This window comes from Anguilla rostrata, chromosome 10 (assembly GCF_018555375.3).
Source record: "Anguilla rostrata isolate EN2019 chromosome 10, ASM1855537v3, whole genome shotgun sequence".
In the NCBI taxonomy this organism is placed as follows: domain Eukaryota; kingdom Metazoa; phylum Chordata; class Actinopteri; order Anguilliformes; family Anguillidae; genus Anguilla; species Anguilla rostrata.
The window spans coordinates 3,626,248-3,647,138 of NC_057942.1; the positions used below are offsets into that span (position 1 = coordinate 3,626,248).

A 20,891-nucleotide genomic window follows, 5' to 3' on the forward strand; every position below is an offset into this window, starting at 1 on the left:
TACAAAACGGGACAAAAAATACGAATTGGTGTATATGTGTGTGTGTACGTGCGTGTACGTGTGTGTGTGTGTGTGTGATACTGTGTGGGTGCATGTGTGTGTGTGAGCTGTGTGTGTGTGTGCGTGTGTGCATGTGTGTGCGTGTGTGTGAGCTTTGTGTGCGTGTGTGTGTATGCTTGTGTGTGTGCACGTGTATGTGTGTGTGCGTGTACTTCTGTAGATATGTGTGTGTGTGAGAGCTTTGTGTGCATGTGTGTGCATGCGTATGTGTGTGTGTGCGCGTGTGCATGCGAGTGTGTGTGCACGTGTGTGTGTATATGTGTGTGTATATACATGTGTGTGCGTGTTGCTGGTACCTGTGTGCTGCTGCTGGAGTCACTCTGCAGCCGGGCGTGGCTCTGCCTGTCTGAGCTGCAGCTCTGGGAGGACTGACACAGGGACACGGGGACACACAGGGAGGTTTTTTCCCATGGCACCGTAGATATAAAACACACACGCGTGGCAGAGCACGTCTCAAACACGCGCGTCCCCCATCCCTGACCGCGGCGCTCGGGAGCCGGGCCTCACCTCGTTGCTGACGGTGGAGTCGCGGTGCATCATCTTCTGGATGCTGCTGTCCATGCTGGCGCCGGACGAGCACTTGGCCAGCGCGGCGGCGTGCTGCTCCTTCTCCCGCTGCCGCACGATGGCCTCGCAGCCCAGCCACTCGCTCATGGTCTGCTCGTAGCAGGCCCGCACCTGCTCATCCACCTGCAGCGGGGGGGGGAGGAGATGTGCAGCTAGCTACGCGCTGCAAACTAAATGCTGCTAGCTACGCGCTGCTAGCTACGTGCTAATTGTGATGCTAGTCAGCCCTCAAGCGTTGCTAGCTACGTGCTAAGTGTGATGCTAGTCAGCTCTCATGTATTGCTAGCTACATGCTAAATGTGTCGCTAGCCAGCTGTTAAGCATTGCTAGCTGCGTGTCAAGTGTGATGCTAGTCAGCTCTCATGTATTACTAGCTACGTGCTAAACGTGTTGTTAGCCAGCTCTCAAGTGTTGCTAGCTACATGCTAAACGTGTCGTTAGCCAGCTCTCAAGTGTTGCTAGCTACGTGCTAAATGTGCGGCTAGCCAGCTAGGCTTTACACTTCAGAAGACTAGCTAAGTTAACTAGTCACCTGTAACCAAACAATGTTAACACATATCTTTACTATCTTTACCTGGTGGATGGGTACACTGCAGACGTTTGATTTATGTGACGGTGGTGTCTGCTTGGTTCATAAATCTCGAAGCTCACACGAACCTCTTTCCTGTCCGCCTCGGACATGCCGAACTGGTAGTGCCCCAGCAGGAAGGGCCAGACCTCCTTGCGCAGGGTGGGGTCCACCCCCCCAAAGTACACCAGGCGCAGCAGCTCCCGTTCCTCGTAGGCCTGCAGGTACGGAGGGAGGGGGGGGGGGGCATGGAAAAGGGGGGGGCAGGTGACACAGCGACTTCACTGCAATCACTGCCATATCCATTGATGCTACACACCACACTCTCTTTCATGCCAATGTGGATTCACCAGCATTACATTTTTTTCCCCTCAAAAAAGTGCAATTTCATTCATTCAAAAAACAGGAAAAAAACAACACACATTTTGCCTCGCACTCAGCAAGTGGTTGAGTACATACTGCTTTCACTCACAAAACTCCCCGCTGTCTTCATTAACCTTCGAAACTGCTGTGTACCAGCGGGCGTCGGTTTTGGCGTTTTCGTTTTTTCTTTCTTTCGTTCTTTTTCCGATTTTGTTTCAAACACTATTGTTTTTTTTGTTTTTTTTTTTGGTTCGGTGTCCAATCCAAGTGAGTTACAAATCCTCGTTTTTCATTATTAAATAGCGTGATCGCGAACGGTATACGGAATAGAAACACAATATGTTTTTATCCTTAATTTGATAGAACAGTGTAGAGAGACAGGAAGAATTAGGAGGAGAGAGAGGGAGAGAGGTCCAACAAAGGTCGGTGGTTGGATTCAAACCGCCGACGTCGCGGCTCGCATCGAGCACGTGGTTAGCGCTCTATGGGCTGCGCCACTAGAGGCCCCAACAGGAACCCCATCGGTTAATGAAGTGAATCAAGCCCGCTTCAATACAAAATGTCCCCCGCCGGCGCCACGGGCGCTCGTTAGCCAGGGCCTCGCATGCACTCGCGTGGCGAAGAATGTGAGAAATGCAATTAGCAAAAGAGGGGGGGTGAAGATAAACAGCGCTGAATATTCAGGAGGCCGCCGCCGCCGCGTCTCCGGAACGGGAGAGCCGCCGCCGACGGTCGCGAGCCGCGCGGCGAGGGCGGGGTGGCGGGTGGGGGGGGTAACTTACGGAGCAGTCCCCCATGAACCTCTGCCACACCTCCGCCGTCAGGCCCCCGTAGGCGTTGTACGGGACGTCCGGGTCGACGATGGCGTGGTTGACCAGCGCGGACAGGTGCGTGCGCACCGTGGATAAATGACGACAGTAGGCCAGCCCTGGGGGGGGGGGGGGGGAGGGGGGGGGTTTAAGGGGTGGGGAGGGGAGAGGCCATTCAGCACCTTTTGTGACAAACACAGTGAGATTCTATGCAACCAAGAAAAGGGAGGAGCTACAATATTCTATTGGTGACTCACTAGTTTGAACCACTGAAAAAACATACATATCTATATATACACCATTTGCATAAAGGCAATAATTGTGTGTCGATACCAGAGAACCAGGCCATTTGATTTGTTCAACAAATTTGTTTGACAAATCAGTGATTGACAGCTCATCTTAGCTCCACCTACTACGGGGTTCACGAAGCCCCATTCTCCCATCACTAGCATTTCCTGCTCGTGGGACCCCAACAGCAGTCTGTACCAATCGCCGATGAGCATTAACAAGCAGCAATTAGCATGCTTTAGCTGAAACACGTCACCGAGGGACACAGCTTATTAAACCGGTAATTATCGTCCTTCGTGTCGGAGCGTGAGCGCTCAATATTCACAGCAATGAACGGTAATTTCAGTATTCCTGGCTGGTCCTCGCTACTTGTATGTGACCTGCTTCAGTGGTAGGTGGGCAAGATTAGTAGGCAGTTAATGAGAGAGGACTCAAGTTAATTTGTAGCGTTTTAGCGTTTAGCTGCTAGGTTAGCGGGAGGGTTAGCGTGTACATACAGCCGTAGAAAGCCCGGGAAATGATCTGATACTTCATGTTATCACAGAGCAGCTTCAGAGGGGCCCTGCAAAGGGTAAACATTCGAGTTAAAGCCCATTCTCCCCTTTTTACACACCCATAAGCACAAGCACACACACACAAGAACACACACACACACACGCGCGCACACATGCACGCACACACACACACACACACGCACACACACACACACACACATGCACGCACGCACACACATGCACATACACACACATGCAAGCACACTCCTGCACACACGCACGCACATACACATGCACGCGCACAAGCACACACATGCACACATACACATGCGTGCACACACACACACACCCCCACCCACACACACACACACACACACACACACACACACATATGCACGCACATGAAGTACAGTCTTGATCCTGGTTATATATACTGTTCTTAGTATTTGTGGACAGCGACAGTGGGCGCCAATGTTATGTGTCTTGATATGCTAACTGCAGATGGTCTCGTCTTCAGACGCCCCCACATAAATATTCATAACGAACACAACGCATTAGTACACTCAGACAGCAACAGAGACAGAACTCACGAGGTTAAGAATACGGTGTTCGCCATCTGGTTCGTCCAGACGTTCTATGACTTAGCCCTGTGATCGTGTGTGTGTGTGTGTGTGCGAAGGGGGATGTCATGCAACGGGGTCCAGGCCCGCCCCCCCCCCCCCCCCTTCCCGGTCCCTGACCTCTCGTGGTTGCACCCGTTGGGCGGTCCGCCGTCAGAGGACCCGCTTTGCGAGCAGGAGGAGCAGGAGGACTTCCTGGGGGTGGGGTGCCACAGGGTCGCCCCCTGGTCCATCAGGTCCGGCGTACCTGCCGCCCCCCACACACACGAGACACACCGCAGAGTCAGGACGGCGCACAGGAGTTTCCGCGGGAACGGCGGTTGCCCCGGCAGCAAGCAGCACAGACCGTATCGCCACCGGCAACAAAAAAAAAAAAAATCACCGTAACGTTCCGTGCCGCGATCGCTGGAAACGCCGAAGCCGATTCCCCAGCTGCCAATCACGGCTGAATTACATCGAGCCCCCCGGGGCGTGTGAGCGAGAGCACAAACCACAGCGTTACGTGCCGAAAGGAAGGAGACAAAAAAAGAAGAAGAAAAAAAAAGACCCCAAAGCCGAAAAGTGACAGGAGGAAAAATCGAACAGCTAAAAAATCACCGAGACGTGAACAAAAGTCAGCCCGGTAGGGGCCTGGGTCCACAACGGGCTCCGCTCACAAATTTGTGAATGACGCACTTTTATCCCACTGACAGCCCAGAGTGTATTTTCAGTTGAATGGGCCCGAAATGAATGCATTTCGGTGAGAGACTAGCGATTTGTGCCAGTGGAATACAAATCTATTCTATTCCTTCTTTTTACTTTCTTTTTTTTTCTTCTTTTGATTCTGAAGACGTTTGTCCACGTGTCCTTGTGGTTTGAGTGGATTAACCTGCATTTTATTTTATTTTTTTCCACCAGCTACAGCTAAAGGGTTTACAGAGATAAGCCTGGCGTAGGAGCGAGCGATTCAGCCTGGGTGAACACGGCGTGTTAAGTGGGGGGGGGGGGGAGAGGGGAGCGGGTAAGAGGGCGTGTGAAGAGGAGGGGTGGGGGGGGTTACAGGACGTGTGAAGAGAGTACAGAGTATGTGAAGTAGGATGGGTGGAGTGTGGGGGGTTGAGGCAAGGGGACACACACCCGTTAAACGTGGGGGGGGAGGGGGGGGCGGGGGGGAGGGTAAGAAGGTGTGTGAAGAGGAGGGAGGGGTGGGGTTACAGGACGTGTGAAGTAGGGTGGGGGGTAAGAGGGGGTGTGAAAGGGAAGGGGGGGTGTGAAGTGGGGGGGGGGGTCAGGCAAAGGGGACACACCCGTCGAACGTGGGGGGGGGCGGCGGGCTGAAGCGGCAAGAGCAAGCGCTGAGCGGGCGCACAGACACGCGGGACAAAGACAACTTTACGGCCGGGCGCGGCGGGGGCGGGGGGCGGGCCCGGGTAGCTGCAGGACCGTTTGGGGACCACCAGGGTCCGAGACCTCGGAGGGGGGCGCCTCCGCTGGTACAGGGAGACAGAGCGGGACAGGGGGGGCGCCCCAGGGGAGGGGAGGGTAGGGTGGGCAACGGTAACTGTAAAGAAAACGATGACGAAAAAAACCCTTGGTAAAAAAGCTCAACACATCAGTGGTAACAGGTATCAGTGAGGTAACGTAAAAAAAAACCAATGACAATGCAGTTCAACTATAAAACCAAAACCTAACACAGCTAACAGAAAAAGGGGGGGGGGGAGGATGATGATGGTGAACTGAAACGCTTTTTCCGGGCGGGGCGGGAGGAACGTCGCTGCTCACCGAACTCCGACTGGCTGCCGGGGAGAAGGATGCGGAAGACGTAGTCCGTGGCCTCGTCCTCCTCTTTGTCCGAGACCGACTCCGAGGATCCCTGAGGGCATCGCTTGCGCAACTTCGGAAAAACCTTTCCCTGCAAAAAAAAAACAACAAAAATTATAAAACTACTTCTTTATCCCATTCCTTCCCCCATTGACCTGTGATTTTCAGCTGTAGCCAATCACTGAGATGCATCATAATGTACTCGCATACGGTACCACCCCCTGAAAAAAGGGAAGCTCAGAAAAAAAAACTAAACCTGAAATCCACTCAGCCAGTGCACACGATAAACAGGGGAAAATTGGGAGTTGATGAAGACGTTCAGGGAAACCACTCGCTGCCGTAGCCGAGTGTCCGAGCCTAATTCGGAGCAATCAGGCCGCCGCAGCGGAACGATGCGCCAATTCATTACGCCCCGCGCTCTCCGTTCGGCGTCCCCCACCCCACCCCCCACGAGCCGTTGGCCTCCCGCGCTCACGCTCTGACGCGCGCGCCCCCGCCCCCGCCGCTGCGCGCGCCTACCACCCCGAAAAAGCCGGCAGCTAGAAGACCGTATCGCAGTCCTAAAGCAACTGAAGATCCGTATCGCGGTCGCAAACAATAAACAGGGGAAAACTGAAGATTCCGTATCGCGTCGCTAAGAACTGAAGATTCCGTATCGCGGTCGCTAAGCAACTGAAGATTCCGTATCGCGGTCGCTAAAGCAACTGAAGATTCCGTATCGCGTCGCTAAACACTGAAATTCAGTATCGCGTCGCGCACTCCTTCGCGTCCTAAACAACTGAAGATTCCGTCGCGTCGCTAAACAACTGAAGATTCCGTATCGCGTCGCTAAACAACTGAAGATTCCGTATCGCGGTCGCTAAAGCAACTGAAGATTCCGTATCGCGGTCGCTAAAGCAACTGAAGATTCCGTATCGCGTCGCTAAAACTGAAGATGTCCGTTAACGACGTTCGCGTCAAAACAACTGAAGATTCCGTATCGCAGTCGCTAAAGCAACTGAAGATTCCGTATCGCGGTCGCTAAAACAACTGAAGATTCCGTATCGCAGTCGCTAAAACAACTGAAGATTCCGTATCGCGGTCGCTAAAACAACTGAAGATTCCGTATCGCAGTCGCTAAAACAACTGAAGATTCCGTATCGCGGTCGCTAAAGCAACTGAAGATTCCGTATCGCGGTCGCTAAAACAACTGAAGATTCCGTATCACGGTCGCTAAAACAACTGAAGATTCCGTATCCGTCGCTAAACAACTGAAATTCGTATCGCGTCGCTAAAGCAACTGAAGATTCCGTCGCGGTCGCTAAAACAACTGAAGATTCCGTATCGGGGTCGCTAAAACAACTGAAGATTCCGTATCGAGTCGCTAAAGACTGAAGATTCCGATCGCAGTCGCTAAAACAACTGAAGATTCCGTATCGCGAGTCGCTAAAACAACTGAAGATTCCGATGCACGGCGCAAACAATTGTCGAGGGCTAACAATGAGACACGCCATGCCACTGAAGATTTGTCACAAAAATCCATCGCAGTGCTAAACAATCGATAAATCTGACAACGTCCATCCATGCATTTTAAGCTCAATTATTCCTGGTACACTGGCACGTTGGGAGGTGCTGGAGCCTGTCCCAGCACGCATTCATTGGTCGAGAGGCCAGCAATACACCCTGGACAGTTTGCCAATCCATCGCAGGGCACACACACCAATCAACTCACACACTCACACCTATGAGCAATTTAGAGTCTCCAGTTAGCCTAACCTGGACTGTGGGAGGAAGCTGGAGTACCCGGAGAACACCCACACGGACACAGGGAGAACATACAAATGCATCACCACACACTAAGGCCCCATGCTGCCAATCATAACTAATGTAATATCAGCAAAGTTTCCAGTGTTTTTTTTTTTTTTTTTGGCAACTCCTGTTTAATTTTCAGAAGCAAAGCAACACAACAGCAGTAAACAAACTCCAACGCTACGTGACCAAGGTCCGGTGCCCAGGGTAAAGCTGCAATTAACTAGAAATTCATCCAGGCTCAAGGAAACAGAAGTACAACAGGAAAAAAAAAAGGCAATCGATAATGATCTCAGTCAATGGAAAATAACAACAGCCAACCGAATACACCGATATCCAATCAAATTTTGCAATGGGTTTTTTTTTTTTTTTTTCGTGAGAAGTGATATCGAGGAAACACTCTGCCAGACAAACCCTGAAGCCAGACAAACCCTCCTCAAATTCCCGTGAACCCTCCCCATTCTCAAACAGAGAAATAACCCCGAACATTATTCTCACATGACACCTAAATTGGATTCGCTGGATCCCGGCGAGAGCGGTCTGAGAACGCTCGTTAATAAAAGCCTTGCGACGCTCATCGTACGTCGCGCGGCTCGGCTCGGACCGCCCGAGGGCAGGGGGACGTTCTCGAGTATCTAATCGCATCTCAGACGGATGTTTTCACAGGAATATATCGGGTCGTTAGTTTAGTTCTTTCGCCGGCGGTGAGAATGATATCGTAACGCGAGGCGCTCTCTCGCCGTAAGGAGATCCCGCTGTTGTGCTCTCGGGTCTTTGATTCGCCGATCGGGAGGACGGCCAAGCGGCAGCTTCTCCGCGTTGGTGAGATCAGCAGTCCCCTCGGGTCAAGGGTCGCGGCTAATGAACACTGTAGCTACACAGCCACAACGAAAAAAAGAGAGAGAGCTAGCAGAAGCAGAGGCGCTATTTTTAACGCGAGAACGAGGGGCGACGGCGAGAAAAATAATCAGCAACCGACATTTGGGAATGCGCCAGGAGATGAGGGGAATATTATGTGTTCATCTCAGAGGTCTTTACTTCAGGATTTTAGCACAGGAGGAAAATCCAGGTTCAGAAAGTAAAAGTCCTCTCCAGTATTTTGTTCTAGTCGCTTGAATTTGATAATTAGCACATTTTTCCAGCCAGGAGGTGGAACTAATCAGTGAAATCAGCTGGGCTGAGTTCATGGGTGGAAGAAGAACATGGCAGGACTTTTACTTTCTGACCCCTGGGCTTTCTATCTCTGGTTTTTTTGGATTTACAAATCAAGACTCCAGTGGTTCATTAGAAGAATCAGGTGTGTGCACCCACGCTGGCCCTTTCTGGATAAGACTGGGGACCCCAGCTCTCAAACATGAAAAGCAGCTTGTTAAAATTCTGGGACTGCAGTTGAGGTTGGTTTGAAAGCCAGCATGCACAGGGGGTCCCCCCAGGATTCGAGTCTGGGAACCACCACTCCACACCCACCTTTCCTCTCTGGGACCAGAGGGGCGGGTCCAGCTGGCCGTGGGGGAGGAGCCCGTTCTCCAGGCAGGACAGGAACTGCAGGAGGTGGCCCCCCCTGGGGAAGCGAAGCGGGGGCCGCTGGATCCCATCCTGGCTCACCAAAACCACAGTACCCCCACTGTCCACTAACGAAACGGGAAGCGTCAATCAAATCTACATAAGCATGCACACACAAAATACACAGTGAAGGACAGTATTCCAAACATATGCATAGGCACTCTGTGTATTTCACGTGTAATATATAGTACACCACTATTTTCATACAGCTTACACCTCCGAACCACCTGCACAACGACCTACTCCATCCGCTACTGTGAGCGTAGTTTATAATTTATTATAATAGGTGGGGATACATTTATCAGGAGGTATTTCGTATTACGTAAATCATAAATGTAGCAAAATTTAACATCTGTTGCCCAGCTCTGACAATACACATACACGGTCACACGCAGAATGGTGAAGCTCTTCCTTAAAAAAATCCATCTTCTTAAATTTGACAAATGTTACTAATAAAGTGGCCAACTGTAAACTTGTAAAAAGTAACCTTGGAAAGCAATTACTGGTCAGTGGCGGCCATTTCTCTTCACTACTCTGTTGCACTAAAACATCAGAAAAGCAATTAAACTTCTGATGATTGCATTTTAAGAGCAACCCATCAGACAGAGAATAAAATGATGATTAGAATTGATAATGAAAGCAGAATATTTTAACCTTCAGTACATTAAAGCAGAAAAACATTCAGTGTACCACATTATACAGGCCTGGAAGCATGCTGAACGGATTAATTATACAGAGTGAAATTAAATTAAAAATGAAACCTGCGGTTCATGCAACTGCAACTATGAATGTACAAATGATGACCAGTGTCAACAGCAGTCTGTCTTAGTATGCCACCAGTTGCATTCACAACCTTCATACGTCCTCTAAAACATCTCAACTGAAATCATTAGTTTGTAAGTAATTACAGCAACAATCAAGCCATTTTTGAAAGTCTAGTATATCAGGTGATACATATACAATGTATATCAGGTCTGTAATCCTTGGTCCTGGGGGGTGTTTCCTGAACCAGGATTACTGCGTTAGCTGGATAACTGCATGAGTAAACCCTGTATCACAGAGCAGGATTACTGAGTTAGGATATACTGATAAACCTGTATCACGAGCAGATTACTGAGTTAGCGGATAACTGCACTGAGTAAACCTGTATCACAGAGCAGGTTTCTGAGTTAGCTGGATACTGCGCTGAGTAAAACCCTGTATCCAGAGCAGGATTACTGAGTTAGCTGAACTGCGCTGAGTAAAACCTGGAACAGTCTTGTTTACTTCGTCCTGTCCGATCCGAATGTTCCGGGTTTTACTCAGCGCAGTTACCCAGGTAACTCAGCTTTTTTACCTTAAAATCAGCAATCCAGGGGGGGACCAGGTGTGGAGAGTTACCTGTGCACTCTAATTGCTTTAATCGACCAATCAATGGCTGAGTGAGTGACATCAAAAACCAGCACAGCCTGTGGCTCTCCTGGGCCGGGGATTCAGACCCTCCCCTCAATGTGAACTAGAGGCGGTTCATGGTTGTACTATTATTGGATGTCTACACGTTTAGGGGGGATATGCTAACTGCTGACTGTCGAGTTGAAACGGCATATATACATACGCAAAGTCAAACATTCGCGTGAAATCCTACCCTGCTGGTGACAGTGCAAATAGACGATCTCCTCCAGGCGAATGGTCATGGCGTAGTCCCAGTAAACGCTATGAGAGAGAGAGAGAGAGAGAGAGAGCAAATCAGACACAGACACGACTCAAAAGAGAGGGGAGAATCATCCGGAAAATTCTGTTCGAAGCTTTATTTTACATCCGTTCGTTCTTTCAGTCAGAGGATCTGACGGGGGGGTAGGGGGGGGGTGGTGGGGGGGGGGTAGGGGGCACTTCCCTCCTCCGACAGTGTAGCGCGTTATTTTTTTTTCTGTTATTTAATATTTACTCTTCAGAACGCTATGTTCTGGACGACTGCCAGAAAGCTCCAAACGTATGTAACACACCTACAAAACAGCAACAAACATGGCCTGCCTTGCAGAGCCGCACGGCGAACGCTGCATGAATAGTAAGTAACCTCAAAGTATTTGAAATGCTTATTACATCATCAGCTTATATCACCACTCATTATGCCGTTTTTCCCACCAACAATCAGAATCAATTTCCTCCGTGGGAAAACAGAGAGAAACATGCTCACATCTTCACATGAAAGGCTTAAAAACCATCACCGCTTGAGCAAGCTGCAGACGGACATGCTGTCGATGACACAGATATGCACCACCACGGAGGTGGGAGGGTTTCATACATTCACACGTTTCATACACGATTTATGCATTTAGCTAAATACTGAGATAAACGTTTCATACATTTAGTTAAATATTAAGATGTTTCATACGTTCAGTTAAACATTAAGACGTTTCATACATTTAGTAAATGTTACGTCTTTCGTTTAACTAAATGATTAAATGTTCAGCGAAGTGTTTAAAATCACGAAATAACAAAACATCTAGAATACAATTTTGGAATGGCACATTTTACACCCTGTCATTTCAAAGATAATAAATATAGGAAAAACTGACATTTTTTTCATTAAATGTGAAAAAAGACGTTTTGGCTAAACGTGTTTTATGTCCCATTCAGCAGCCCGTAGCCTAAGGTTCATACTGAGAACCAATATAAGGCTTGACACGGTTATTGCAGATTCTCTCACGTCTCCTTTTTCCCTTCTAACGGTGCCTAAAAATGGCAAAATAGTTTAGAATCTCACACATCTCATCTCATAAACTCTCAACCAAAGCCTTTTGTCCTGAATCACGAAGTGGCTTAACCATGAAAATTGTACACAGACCATAAAATTCCTACAACTGCATATTTGAAATGTCCCAAAGATTCTTTTCTGTTTTTGCAATTCGGTGAAAGGCCAAAACCCATTCAAACGAAAGGACCACGGCTTCAACTGCAAGATGAAAAACGAACAGCACAGTTTAGTTTTAGTGCTGCTATGGCGGCACCCAAAAATTTGCAAGCACGAGGTTCCAAGCCTCTGAGCGGCGTACCGTTTAAGACACCGTGAACCGCGAATCTGTGAATTACCGCAGTGAAAACCAATGGGGCTCCTCTCACAGCGGCTGACTGCGCCGACGGCAAACCGCAATTAAAACCAGCGCTGGAGAGAAACCCGGGGACGAGGAGCTCCAGACAGGATGCCGACAGCCGATTGGCCAGGAGCGCAGTCCTGACACCCACACACAGTCAGTTCACACTCCACGCAGCAGCCATCCCTAACCTTTACCTTCCAAGGGTCACGCTTTTCCGTGAGCTGAACAATATGACAATATTACGAGAGTCACACACACACACACACACACACGTATGCACTTACATGCGCACATACATACACGCGCATACACGCGCACACACACACACGTTCACGCACGTATGACGTATACATGCACACACAAGTGTGCAAATACACACACATCCTCACACATGCACACACACACGCTGTCCATTTACTGTTCGTATGAAATACGCTGTGACAGGGCCTGTCAAATCCCTTGCTGTCAGTTTTGGGCAGAGTAATGGGGCGGCAGTGATGATTAACGCGGAAGCCTCACCTCCTCTCGTAATCCAGGTCCCCCACGGAGCCGTTCATCAGCTGGTTGGGCGTCCACTTCAGGGTCATGATGTCAGCGGTCTGGTGGAGACTGAGGTACCCTGGGATAGCCTCCATGTCGTCCCTCTGGGGCAGAGAAGGCATCACATGGGTGAGCTGTGTCATGTGACTCCACGCACGCACACATGAACACGCACACACATACACACGGACACACACACACGCACACACACGCACGCACGCACACATGAACACGCACGCACATACACACGGACACACACACACACATCACACGATCACACACACCACCACATACAACACACACACACATAAAACGACTACACACACCACACACCATACACAACGTGACACACACACACGCACACACACACACACACACATACAGATAGACACACACACACGCACACACACACACACACACACACATCTGCTTAGGAGCAGCCTTTATGCAGCAAAGCCCTTAAATACAGCTGGCTTATCACAAAGTTCATCTGGGGAAAAGATGAAAACAACAAACTCTCATACAAACAGTGCAACAAAACCAAAATGACTGACAAAGCAGGGCCACCATGATCTCCATCCACCATCTTAAAAACTCCGTGGAGCCACAGAGCTTTGGGTAACGGTGGTGTAGGGGGGTAAGTACCGGCTGCACCAGGACGTTGTTCTTGCCGAAAAGCAGCGTGGCCCTGGAGTTCTGGTGCAGCGACTCCACGTAGTCCCGGGCGGACGGGGAGGGGGAGGCCCGCTCGTCCATGCTGCTGCTGGAGTGTCTCTTCTGGATCTGAAAGGTGAAGAGTTATTCCTCTTTACAGCTCCGCAGTTCACTCATTCACCGTGATTTAAACATGCAATCAACACGCAAGCTTTCACCCATTCACCTTCACTTAATACAGCCGACTCAGCACAGCTCACTCATTCACCTTCACTTAATACAGCCGACTCAGCGCAGTTCACTCATTCACCGTGATTTAAACATGCACTCAACACACAAGCTTTCACCCATTCACCTTCACTTAATACAGCCGACTCAGCACAGCTCACTCATTCACCTTCACTTAATACAGCTGACTCAGCACAGCTCACTCATTCACCGTGATTTAAACATGCACTCAACACGCAAGCTTTCACCCATTCACCTTCACTTAATACAGCTGGCTGACTCAGCACAGCTCACCCATTCACCGTGATTTAAACATGCACTCAACACGCAAGCTTTCACTCATTCACCTTCACTTAATACAGCTGGCTGACTCAGCACAGCTCACTCATTCACCGTGATTTAAACATGCACTCAACACGCAAGCTTTCACTCATTCACCTTCACTTAATACAGCCGACTCAGCACAGTTCACTCATTCACTCATTCACTCATTCACCCTGATTTCAGCACAGTCATCACACAGCAGCTTCCATAACAGTACCGAAGTACTGCACGTCATATTACAGGAGAAACCAATGTCATTTCACAAGTTTAAATCACCCGAAATTATTCGTACAAAAAAAAAAATGATTTTTACAAAGATATTTTAATATTTTACAAAGAGATGTCGGGAAATGTCTGAGAAATTACATACGGCAAGGTTCTCAAAGGCAGATGAGAATCTGGGCCTTTTATCAATACCGGAATCAGCACCGCCTGCAGATCACGAACAGCGGACCGTGCGAAAGCCACAGTAACACATGAATAATTCACAGCCGCTGTTGAGTGAAAGGCAGAGCCTCACAGCACACGGCACGCACAGGCGCCCGCAGCCAACGGGAGACTGTGGAATAAGGGGTGTCGCCCCGGTAACGGGAGCACGGATACGGGGTCGGGACGCCTCAGCCTCACTCCATATCCCCGCCGAATGCCCCCCCACCATCCCCCCCCCCCGCGGCTCGCGAGTCACCAAGGCGCCAAGAGTCGCAATCAGAGGCTCCTCCAGCTGGGGGGGGGGGGGGGGAGCGGGGGATAATGATGAGCATTAGCGCCGGGGGCACAAAGCCCAGGTGCTGTGGCGGGGGAGGGGTCAGCGGTATAATGGGCTGGAGAGCACCGCCAAAAACCCCTCCCACCCTCGCCCACGCTCGGGACCGTCCAAACTCTCCACAGGGCTCCCCAACAGGCTCTGGCTGTTACCGTACGGCCCGCAGGAGCTGCGTCCAGAGACCGGGAATTTGGGGGGGTGGGTGGGGGGAGGGGTTTGAACAGGGGGTTTGGGATTGGGGGTCTTTCCACATTCGTAAAAAAAGGCGGGGGCCCTGAGCTGTGGCGACGGAAAAGGACAACGGCGGGAAAAAAAGACCAGGAAATTCAGGAAATTAACTGAAAGAAAAACTGTGATAAAATGTCACATGGCAAGTTTTTTTAAACAAATGACTGACAGCTGCCGGGGGGGCCACGCCCACCGGCGAAACTCACGCAGAGGGCGGGCCGCTTGGTGGGCGAGTCCTGCCGGCAGTAGGCGCTGTGGATCCTGTGCCTCTGGACCAGCTCGTCGGCCGAGGGGTCCGTCCAGAAGTGGTCGGCGGTCTTCATCTTGGTGTACTCCAGCGCGCAGGGCCCGACTGTGAGGAAAAATCGGAAAAATAAATAAATAAAAGCGTACCGAGCTTGGCGTCTTTGTTACAAACGACAAAACGCTAATAGCAGCTCTTTCGGTGGGTGTATTGAATGACCTCCTTAAAAGCTGCCTCGACGCAGAAGCTCTAAAGCGGAGGTGACAAAGTCTGTTCCTGGAAATCCACCATTCTGGAGGCTTTCATTTCAACCTCAATTTGGCACATCTGATTTTACTAATTAGCAGCTCGACAAAGATCTCTAGAATGAACGAGCTGTGCTTTGTCACGACTGGAGTGAAAAACCTACAGGGACGGTAGATCTCCAGGAACAGAGTTTGGTTATGCCTCACTAAAGGGACAGGTCCCAGAGTGAAAGATTTTGACATCTCCCCTTCCATGTTCTAGCTTTGTGTCTTATCAAATTGGCACCCCCCAATATTTGAAGGACACTTCCCCCCTCATTACCTAACAGAGAGGCAAGGATTGGTCCATCCACAGGATCCATTAGCACAGCCTCTTTCTCGTAGAACTTGCTGAAAGGAAAGGAGGTTCGCTTCAGACCACCAGTACACCCTAATTTATTTCTGTATCACCGAACTACATTTCCCACAATCCCCCATGTCACCTGCTGTTCTCCACCAGGTAGAGCACGATTTTGTCCAGGACCTTCTCGATGAGGGCCGTGCGGATCCACAGGTGCTTGATGGCCTGGGGGGACATGTTGGGCAGCTTGGGGAGCTTGCGGGTGCTTTCGGGGTTCAGGGGCACCTGGTTCCGTCTGAAAAGGGGGCCGCCATTTTGAGACGGGACAGAGCGAAGGAGGTAGTGAGGAGCTTGGACAATGCGAACTGCTTGGACGTTTCACTAACACCCATGGAGTCTTCAACTGGCTACCTCTCCAACAATGCTTACTCCACAATAATTATATAATATAATTCATGTAGAGGCCTTCTGTTTAATTTGGCTACAATGGATTACAAGGGTGACCATGAGTGTTTCTTTATATATATAAGTTATTATATATTATCCATGCTAAATCATTTTTCATGGATACTGCAGTTTTTATCCCCTACAGAAAACTCTCCTGCCCAGGACTATAAGGAATCTGCATGTAGGCTGGGGATGTTTTACTGACTGACAGCCACGACAGCTTCATTGCTGATATTAATCTGTCCGTACTGAACTGATGGGATGTCTTTTTTTGTTTGGGCAAATCCCCTTCCCACTGCATGCATGGGCTGAACAGCCACAGTAAGTCATCCCTGATTCATGTCGCTGTCAATCTGAAATGCTGAAAGGCTCGCCCGCTGCACCAAGGAATTAATCAACCTCCCGGGATGTCACAGGACTTAGGAGCCGTTCGAAAGCTCAGAAGACACAAAAACCGCACGTAATATATATAGCATAATCAAACAAATCAGCGCTATGAGTCGCACCGGCAGCTGGTCTCCCCTTGTTTTCCTGCAGTGCACTTCAGTCCTCCGCCCGCTAGAGGTCGCAATTGCCTCTTTGTCAAGCCCCTTCTCGAACCATTATCCTATTAGTCCCATTTCAATTTCAATCTAAGTTGATAAAGAAGTTGACACTGATGATGAGCACAGATGATGATCGACAGCAACGCTTACTCACATGTTAAATATATTTTGATTGCTGTACTGTACTACCGTGCACATACTGCAGTATTTTAAAATGCTGTAGCTACAGGGGCATGATGGGCTTTGTTAGAAGCAGTGGGAAAGCAGTGGCCACACTGAAACTGAGAGCAGTCATATAACTATGAAGTTGAGCAGAAAAGGGTAAATAGAAATGAATTAATAGACGAATAGATTAACAGAGTGAATAGAAATGAACTGATTCTGCGCGAGGACGCGGTCTCACTTGTTCTCGATGATCTGCTCCAGGGCCTGGGCCTTGCGGCACAGCTCCTCGGCCGGGGGGAAGCCCTTGCCCACCTTGGTGAAGAGCGCGGCGATCTTATTACTGCGCAGGAACCCTGCCGCCCGCCGCCTCAGCCCGTGCAGCACGCACGCCTCCACAGCGGCTGCGCACACGCAACGCACACGTAACGCACACGCAACGCACACGCAACGCACACGCGACACACGCGCATTCACGAGCACACGCAACACACACACAACGCATACGCAACGCACACGCAACGCACAGGGGACGCACACGCAACACACACGCAACGCACAGGGGACGCACACGCGACACACACGCAACACACACGCAATGCAGACGCGATGCACACGCATTCACAAGCACATGCAACGCACACGCAATGCACATGCAACACACACGCAATGCACACGGAGCGCACACACACATTCACGAGCACAAGCAGCAGCATGCATGCATACACACACGTACCACCACGCACAAGCACATGCACACACAAGCACCAACATGCACGCACGCACGAACAAGAACCATCACGCACACACAAGCACAAGCACCAATACACATGCACACACACATATACACACCAACACACACATCCACACACATCCACACACACACACACACACACACACACACACACAGAACAATTCCATATTAAAGACATCAAAACTCACATGAACAGCCTGGCAAGGCTTATGCACCATAAATGTGACATAAGAACAGGTTAAAAACTATGACAAGCCAGCACAAAACATTTGCTTCAAATAAAATGATTATAATTGCAGCCTTTCCATGTTTAATTCTGACCCCACACTGTTCACATAATGGCATACTGAGGTGAATGACTTCTTGATTTGGAGTGATCATTCAATTATTCAGTCATGTACCTTTTAATCATAATGGAATCAGCAGCTACATTCAGCTTTGTGTTTCACCCACCGTGATGCATAATCAAACTGAGTCTGGCTTGCATTAATCAGAATTATGAATATGCGCTTCTGATGCAAGATTTGTCAACGATTTCAGCAAAGTCTGCATGCGACAATATTTACTTCTTTACCAAAATAATTTTGCGATACAATCTCCGTGTAATATTAAAGTAGCTATTCATGTGAGAAAGTAATTAGTTACGGCAATCGAGTACTTGTGATGAATTTGAAAGGTTAATTGTTAACCATCAACATTACTGAAACAGATTGCTACGTGGTTCAAAGGCACTTGTGCTTATTAACTATACAGCCAACAGTTCCAACGTATTAAATAGCTAGCTGAGTCATTAACTGGTTAAAAATGGAGGAGAGAAGCTAGGCAGCATTGCTAACGGGTTCTATGGCTGAGCAGACAGCTCTCTATCCATCCATCCGTTATCTATACCCGCTTATTCCTGGTCAGGGTCGCTGGAGCCTATCCCAGCATACACTGGGCGAGAGGCAGGAATACACCCCTGACAGTTCGCCAGTCCATCGCAGGGCACACACACTCATAAATAGGGGCAACTGTAAGGAATGATCCAGCAACCCAGCTCTCTCCCAGAAATGACCCAGCATTCCAGCTCTCTCCCAGGAATGATCAAACATTCCAGCTCTCTGCCCGGAATGACCCAGCATCCCAGGTGTTTCCTAGGAATAATCCAGCATTCCAGCTCTCTCCCTGGAATGACCCAGCATTCCAGCTCCCTCCCAGGAATGACCCAGCATCCCTGCTCCCTCCCAGGAATGACCCAGCATTCCAGCTCTCTCTCAGGAATGACCCAGCATCACAGCTCTCTCCCAGGAATGACCCAGCATCCTAGCTCTCTCCCAGGAATGATCAAACATTCCAGCTCTCTCCCTAGAATGACCCAGCATTCCAGCTCTCTCCCAGGAATGACCCAGCATCCCAGCTCCCTCCCAGGAATGAGCCAGCATTCCAGCTCTCTCCCAGGAATGATCCATCATTCCGAATCTCTCCCAGGAATGATCTAGCATTCCAACTCTCTCCCAGGAATAAACCTGCATCCTGGCTCACAGGAGTTCTGGGGGAAAAGGGGAGGAGGGGAGAGCGGTGGCCACAGTTGTCATGGAAACCACCGCTGATGGAGCGACTGCACGGTGGGGTGCTAGAGTCAGAGAGCTGAAGAGGGCTGGACTCTCTCTCTCTCTCTCTCTCCCTCTTCCCCTCTTTCTCTCCATTTCTCTCTCTCTGTGACACATCAGCCTCTCCACCATCCGCACTTGGGTTTCCACCCTCCTCGTTTGTTCGTTTCTTTGGAGGAGAGGAGGTGAAACTACAGAGATCCCCTTCCCTGGAGATATTGCTCAGATTAAGCAGTATCGATTTGGCAGGAAAGCGGGAAGGGCACAATGAGACCCGTCCGTGCGTTTTGACAAACCGGTCAAAAATGCTTTCCCTCTTTCCCGTTTGGTTTTCAAATTAATCTTGAGATATTGACAACTTTTCAGCGGCCTTATCTGGTTTGAGGCGGGCAGGCCCTGGGCTGTGAGCAGCGACAGCGTGCCGGATAAAGACCAGCCGCTGTCCGAGGGGAAATGAGTTTTTAACAGAGTACTTTTAAAAACGCGGCTAATCCACTGCGTGAATGCAGGGGCAGTGGCAGCAAAATGTACGGCTCTGTCTGGTAACGGTGAAGCAACGCGGCTGCATTATCTCTCTTGGCCTTTCGCGATCATCTCGACGGAAAGCTTTGAAGCTGTCCTCGCCAGAAAATTGACCTTGTTTATAAAACACCCGACGAACTGACAGAGGAAAACGGACAGAGCCTTCCAGCGCTCGGGACAGGACATCTATCAGGGAAACGGCGTCTAGCAGGATTGATGCCGATGCTGTTTCACAGGCAGCAGATCAGAGAAAGTCAGCGTCTGCCACGATGCAAATGAGAAACTGCAGGTTTCTCAATACAAGCGATTATAGGAAATACAAACAGCAATTAAACGGATTGGAATAATTGCTCAATTGTTTCGTGACCAGCCGTGCGTGCTGATTGATTCCTTGCAGCGCTGACTACTAGGGGGTAGGACTGGCAGGAGGGCGGGGGTTCCAAAAAGGAGGTCAAAAGAAAAGAGACAAAACAAACACAAACACCCCTCCCAACCCCCCAGCCTATTAAAAATAGTGCAGAATGGGGAGCAGTTGCCAGGAGAAATTTGCCCTATAAATTTGCCCTCATTGCACTGGGTAAAAAAATAAAAATAAATAAAATAAAAAAGAAGCATGTAGGTCTGAATGACATCAGCATATTGTGACGAGTGTCCGCGTCTAGTGGTAGATTTGTGATGAAAGGGGGGAGCGCTACCATTTGGGGTGAGGGGGGCGAGGGGCAGGTGACTGAGCTTGACATTTCAGCACTGCTGCGACCCCCCCTTGAGGAATGGGAGACGAAGCCCGGCTCGTGAGCGCATTGTAAATGTTACTGTAATCACTGGGGCTAATTACCGCACTGCGAGCTGTGGGGGGTGGGGGGAGGAGGGGGCAGGGGGCTCCTCTTTTCATCTCTGGGGGGGGGGGGGGGGGTGTGCTGTCACTGCCACTATTCGTTGTGCAGGAGGCGTGCGTTTTCCACCCGGGGGGGGGTGGGTGGTGGTGGGGTGGTGGGAGCGATTTCCTGAAGAGCAGCCAAAGACAAGCACGCGAGAGGCGAGAGAGAGGGAAAGAGGGAGAGGGGGTGGAGAGGGAGAGAGAGAAGGGAGAGAGTGAGAGAGAGCGAGGGGGATGGAGGGAGGGAGTGAGAGAGAGAGAGAGGAAGTGAGCAGAAGACAGAAGCGCGATGAGCAGAATAAAATGAGCTAATGTGAAACACGGACACGCAATCGCTAACCGCCACCCGTGCCATCTGCAGCGAGCCCCAGCGGAGACCGGTCTCTGGATTAATACAGGAACCTCCCTCCCTCCCTTCCTCCATCTCCCTCTCCC

The 20,891-nt window shown here is 50.0% G+C and overlaps 1 protein-coding gene across 3 annotated transcripts in view; it reads right to left on the reverse strand.

The window, feature by feature from the left end:
* The window catches only part of sgsm1a (small G protein signaling modulator 1a), a 62,803-nt gene that overhangs the window by 10,913 nt on the left and 30,999 nt on the right, over window positions 1–20,891 (reverse strand). For all 3 annotated transcript variants that reach the window (XR_010332784.1, XM_064353509.1, XM_064353508.1), the window contains 15 exons: window positions 16,956–17,118; window positions 15,703–15,855; window positions 15,543–15,610; window positions 14,938–15,083; window positions 13,180–13,317; window positions 12,514–12,638; window positions 10,545–10,612; window positions 8,825–8,988; window positions 5,531–5,660; window positions 3,890–4,016; window positions 3,153–3,217; window positions 2,341–2,486; window positions 1,285–1,413; window positions 568–750; window positions 357–428 (listed from right to left, as the gene is read on the reverse strand). Coding sequence is in view for 2 of the 3 variants with exons in the window: in XM_064353509.1 (XP_064209579.1) it covers window positions 357–428; window positions 568–750; window positions 1,285–1,413; window positions 2,341–2,486; window positions 3,153–3,217; window positions 3,890–4,016; window positions 5,531–5,660; window positions 8,825–8,988; window positions 10,545–10,612; window positions 12,514–12,638; window positions 13,180–13,317; window positions 14,938–15,083; window positions 15,543–15,610; window positions 15,703–15,855; window positions 16,956–17,118 (1,877 nt within the window). In the remaining variant the exon portion in view is untranslated. The remainder of the gene's footprint in view (window positions 1–356; window positions 429–567; window positions 751–1,284; window positions 1,414–2,340; window positions 2,487–3,152; window positions 3,218–3,889; window positions 4,017–5,530; window positions 5,661–8,824; window positions 8,989–10,544; window positions 10,613–12,513; window positions 12,639–13,179; window positions 13,318–14,937; window positions 15,084–15,542; window positions 15,611–15,702; window positions 15,856–16,955; window positions 17,119–20,891) is intronic.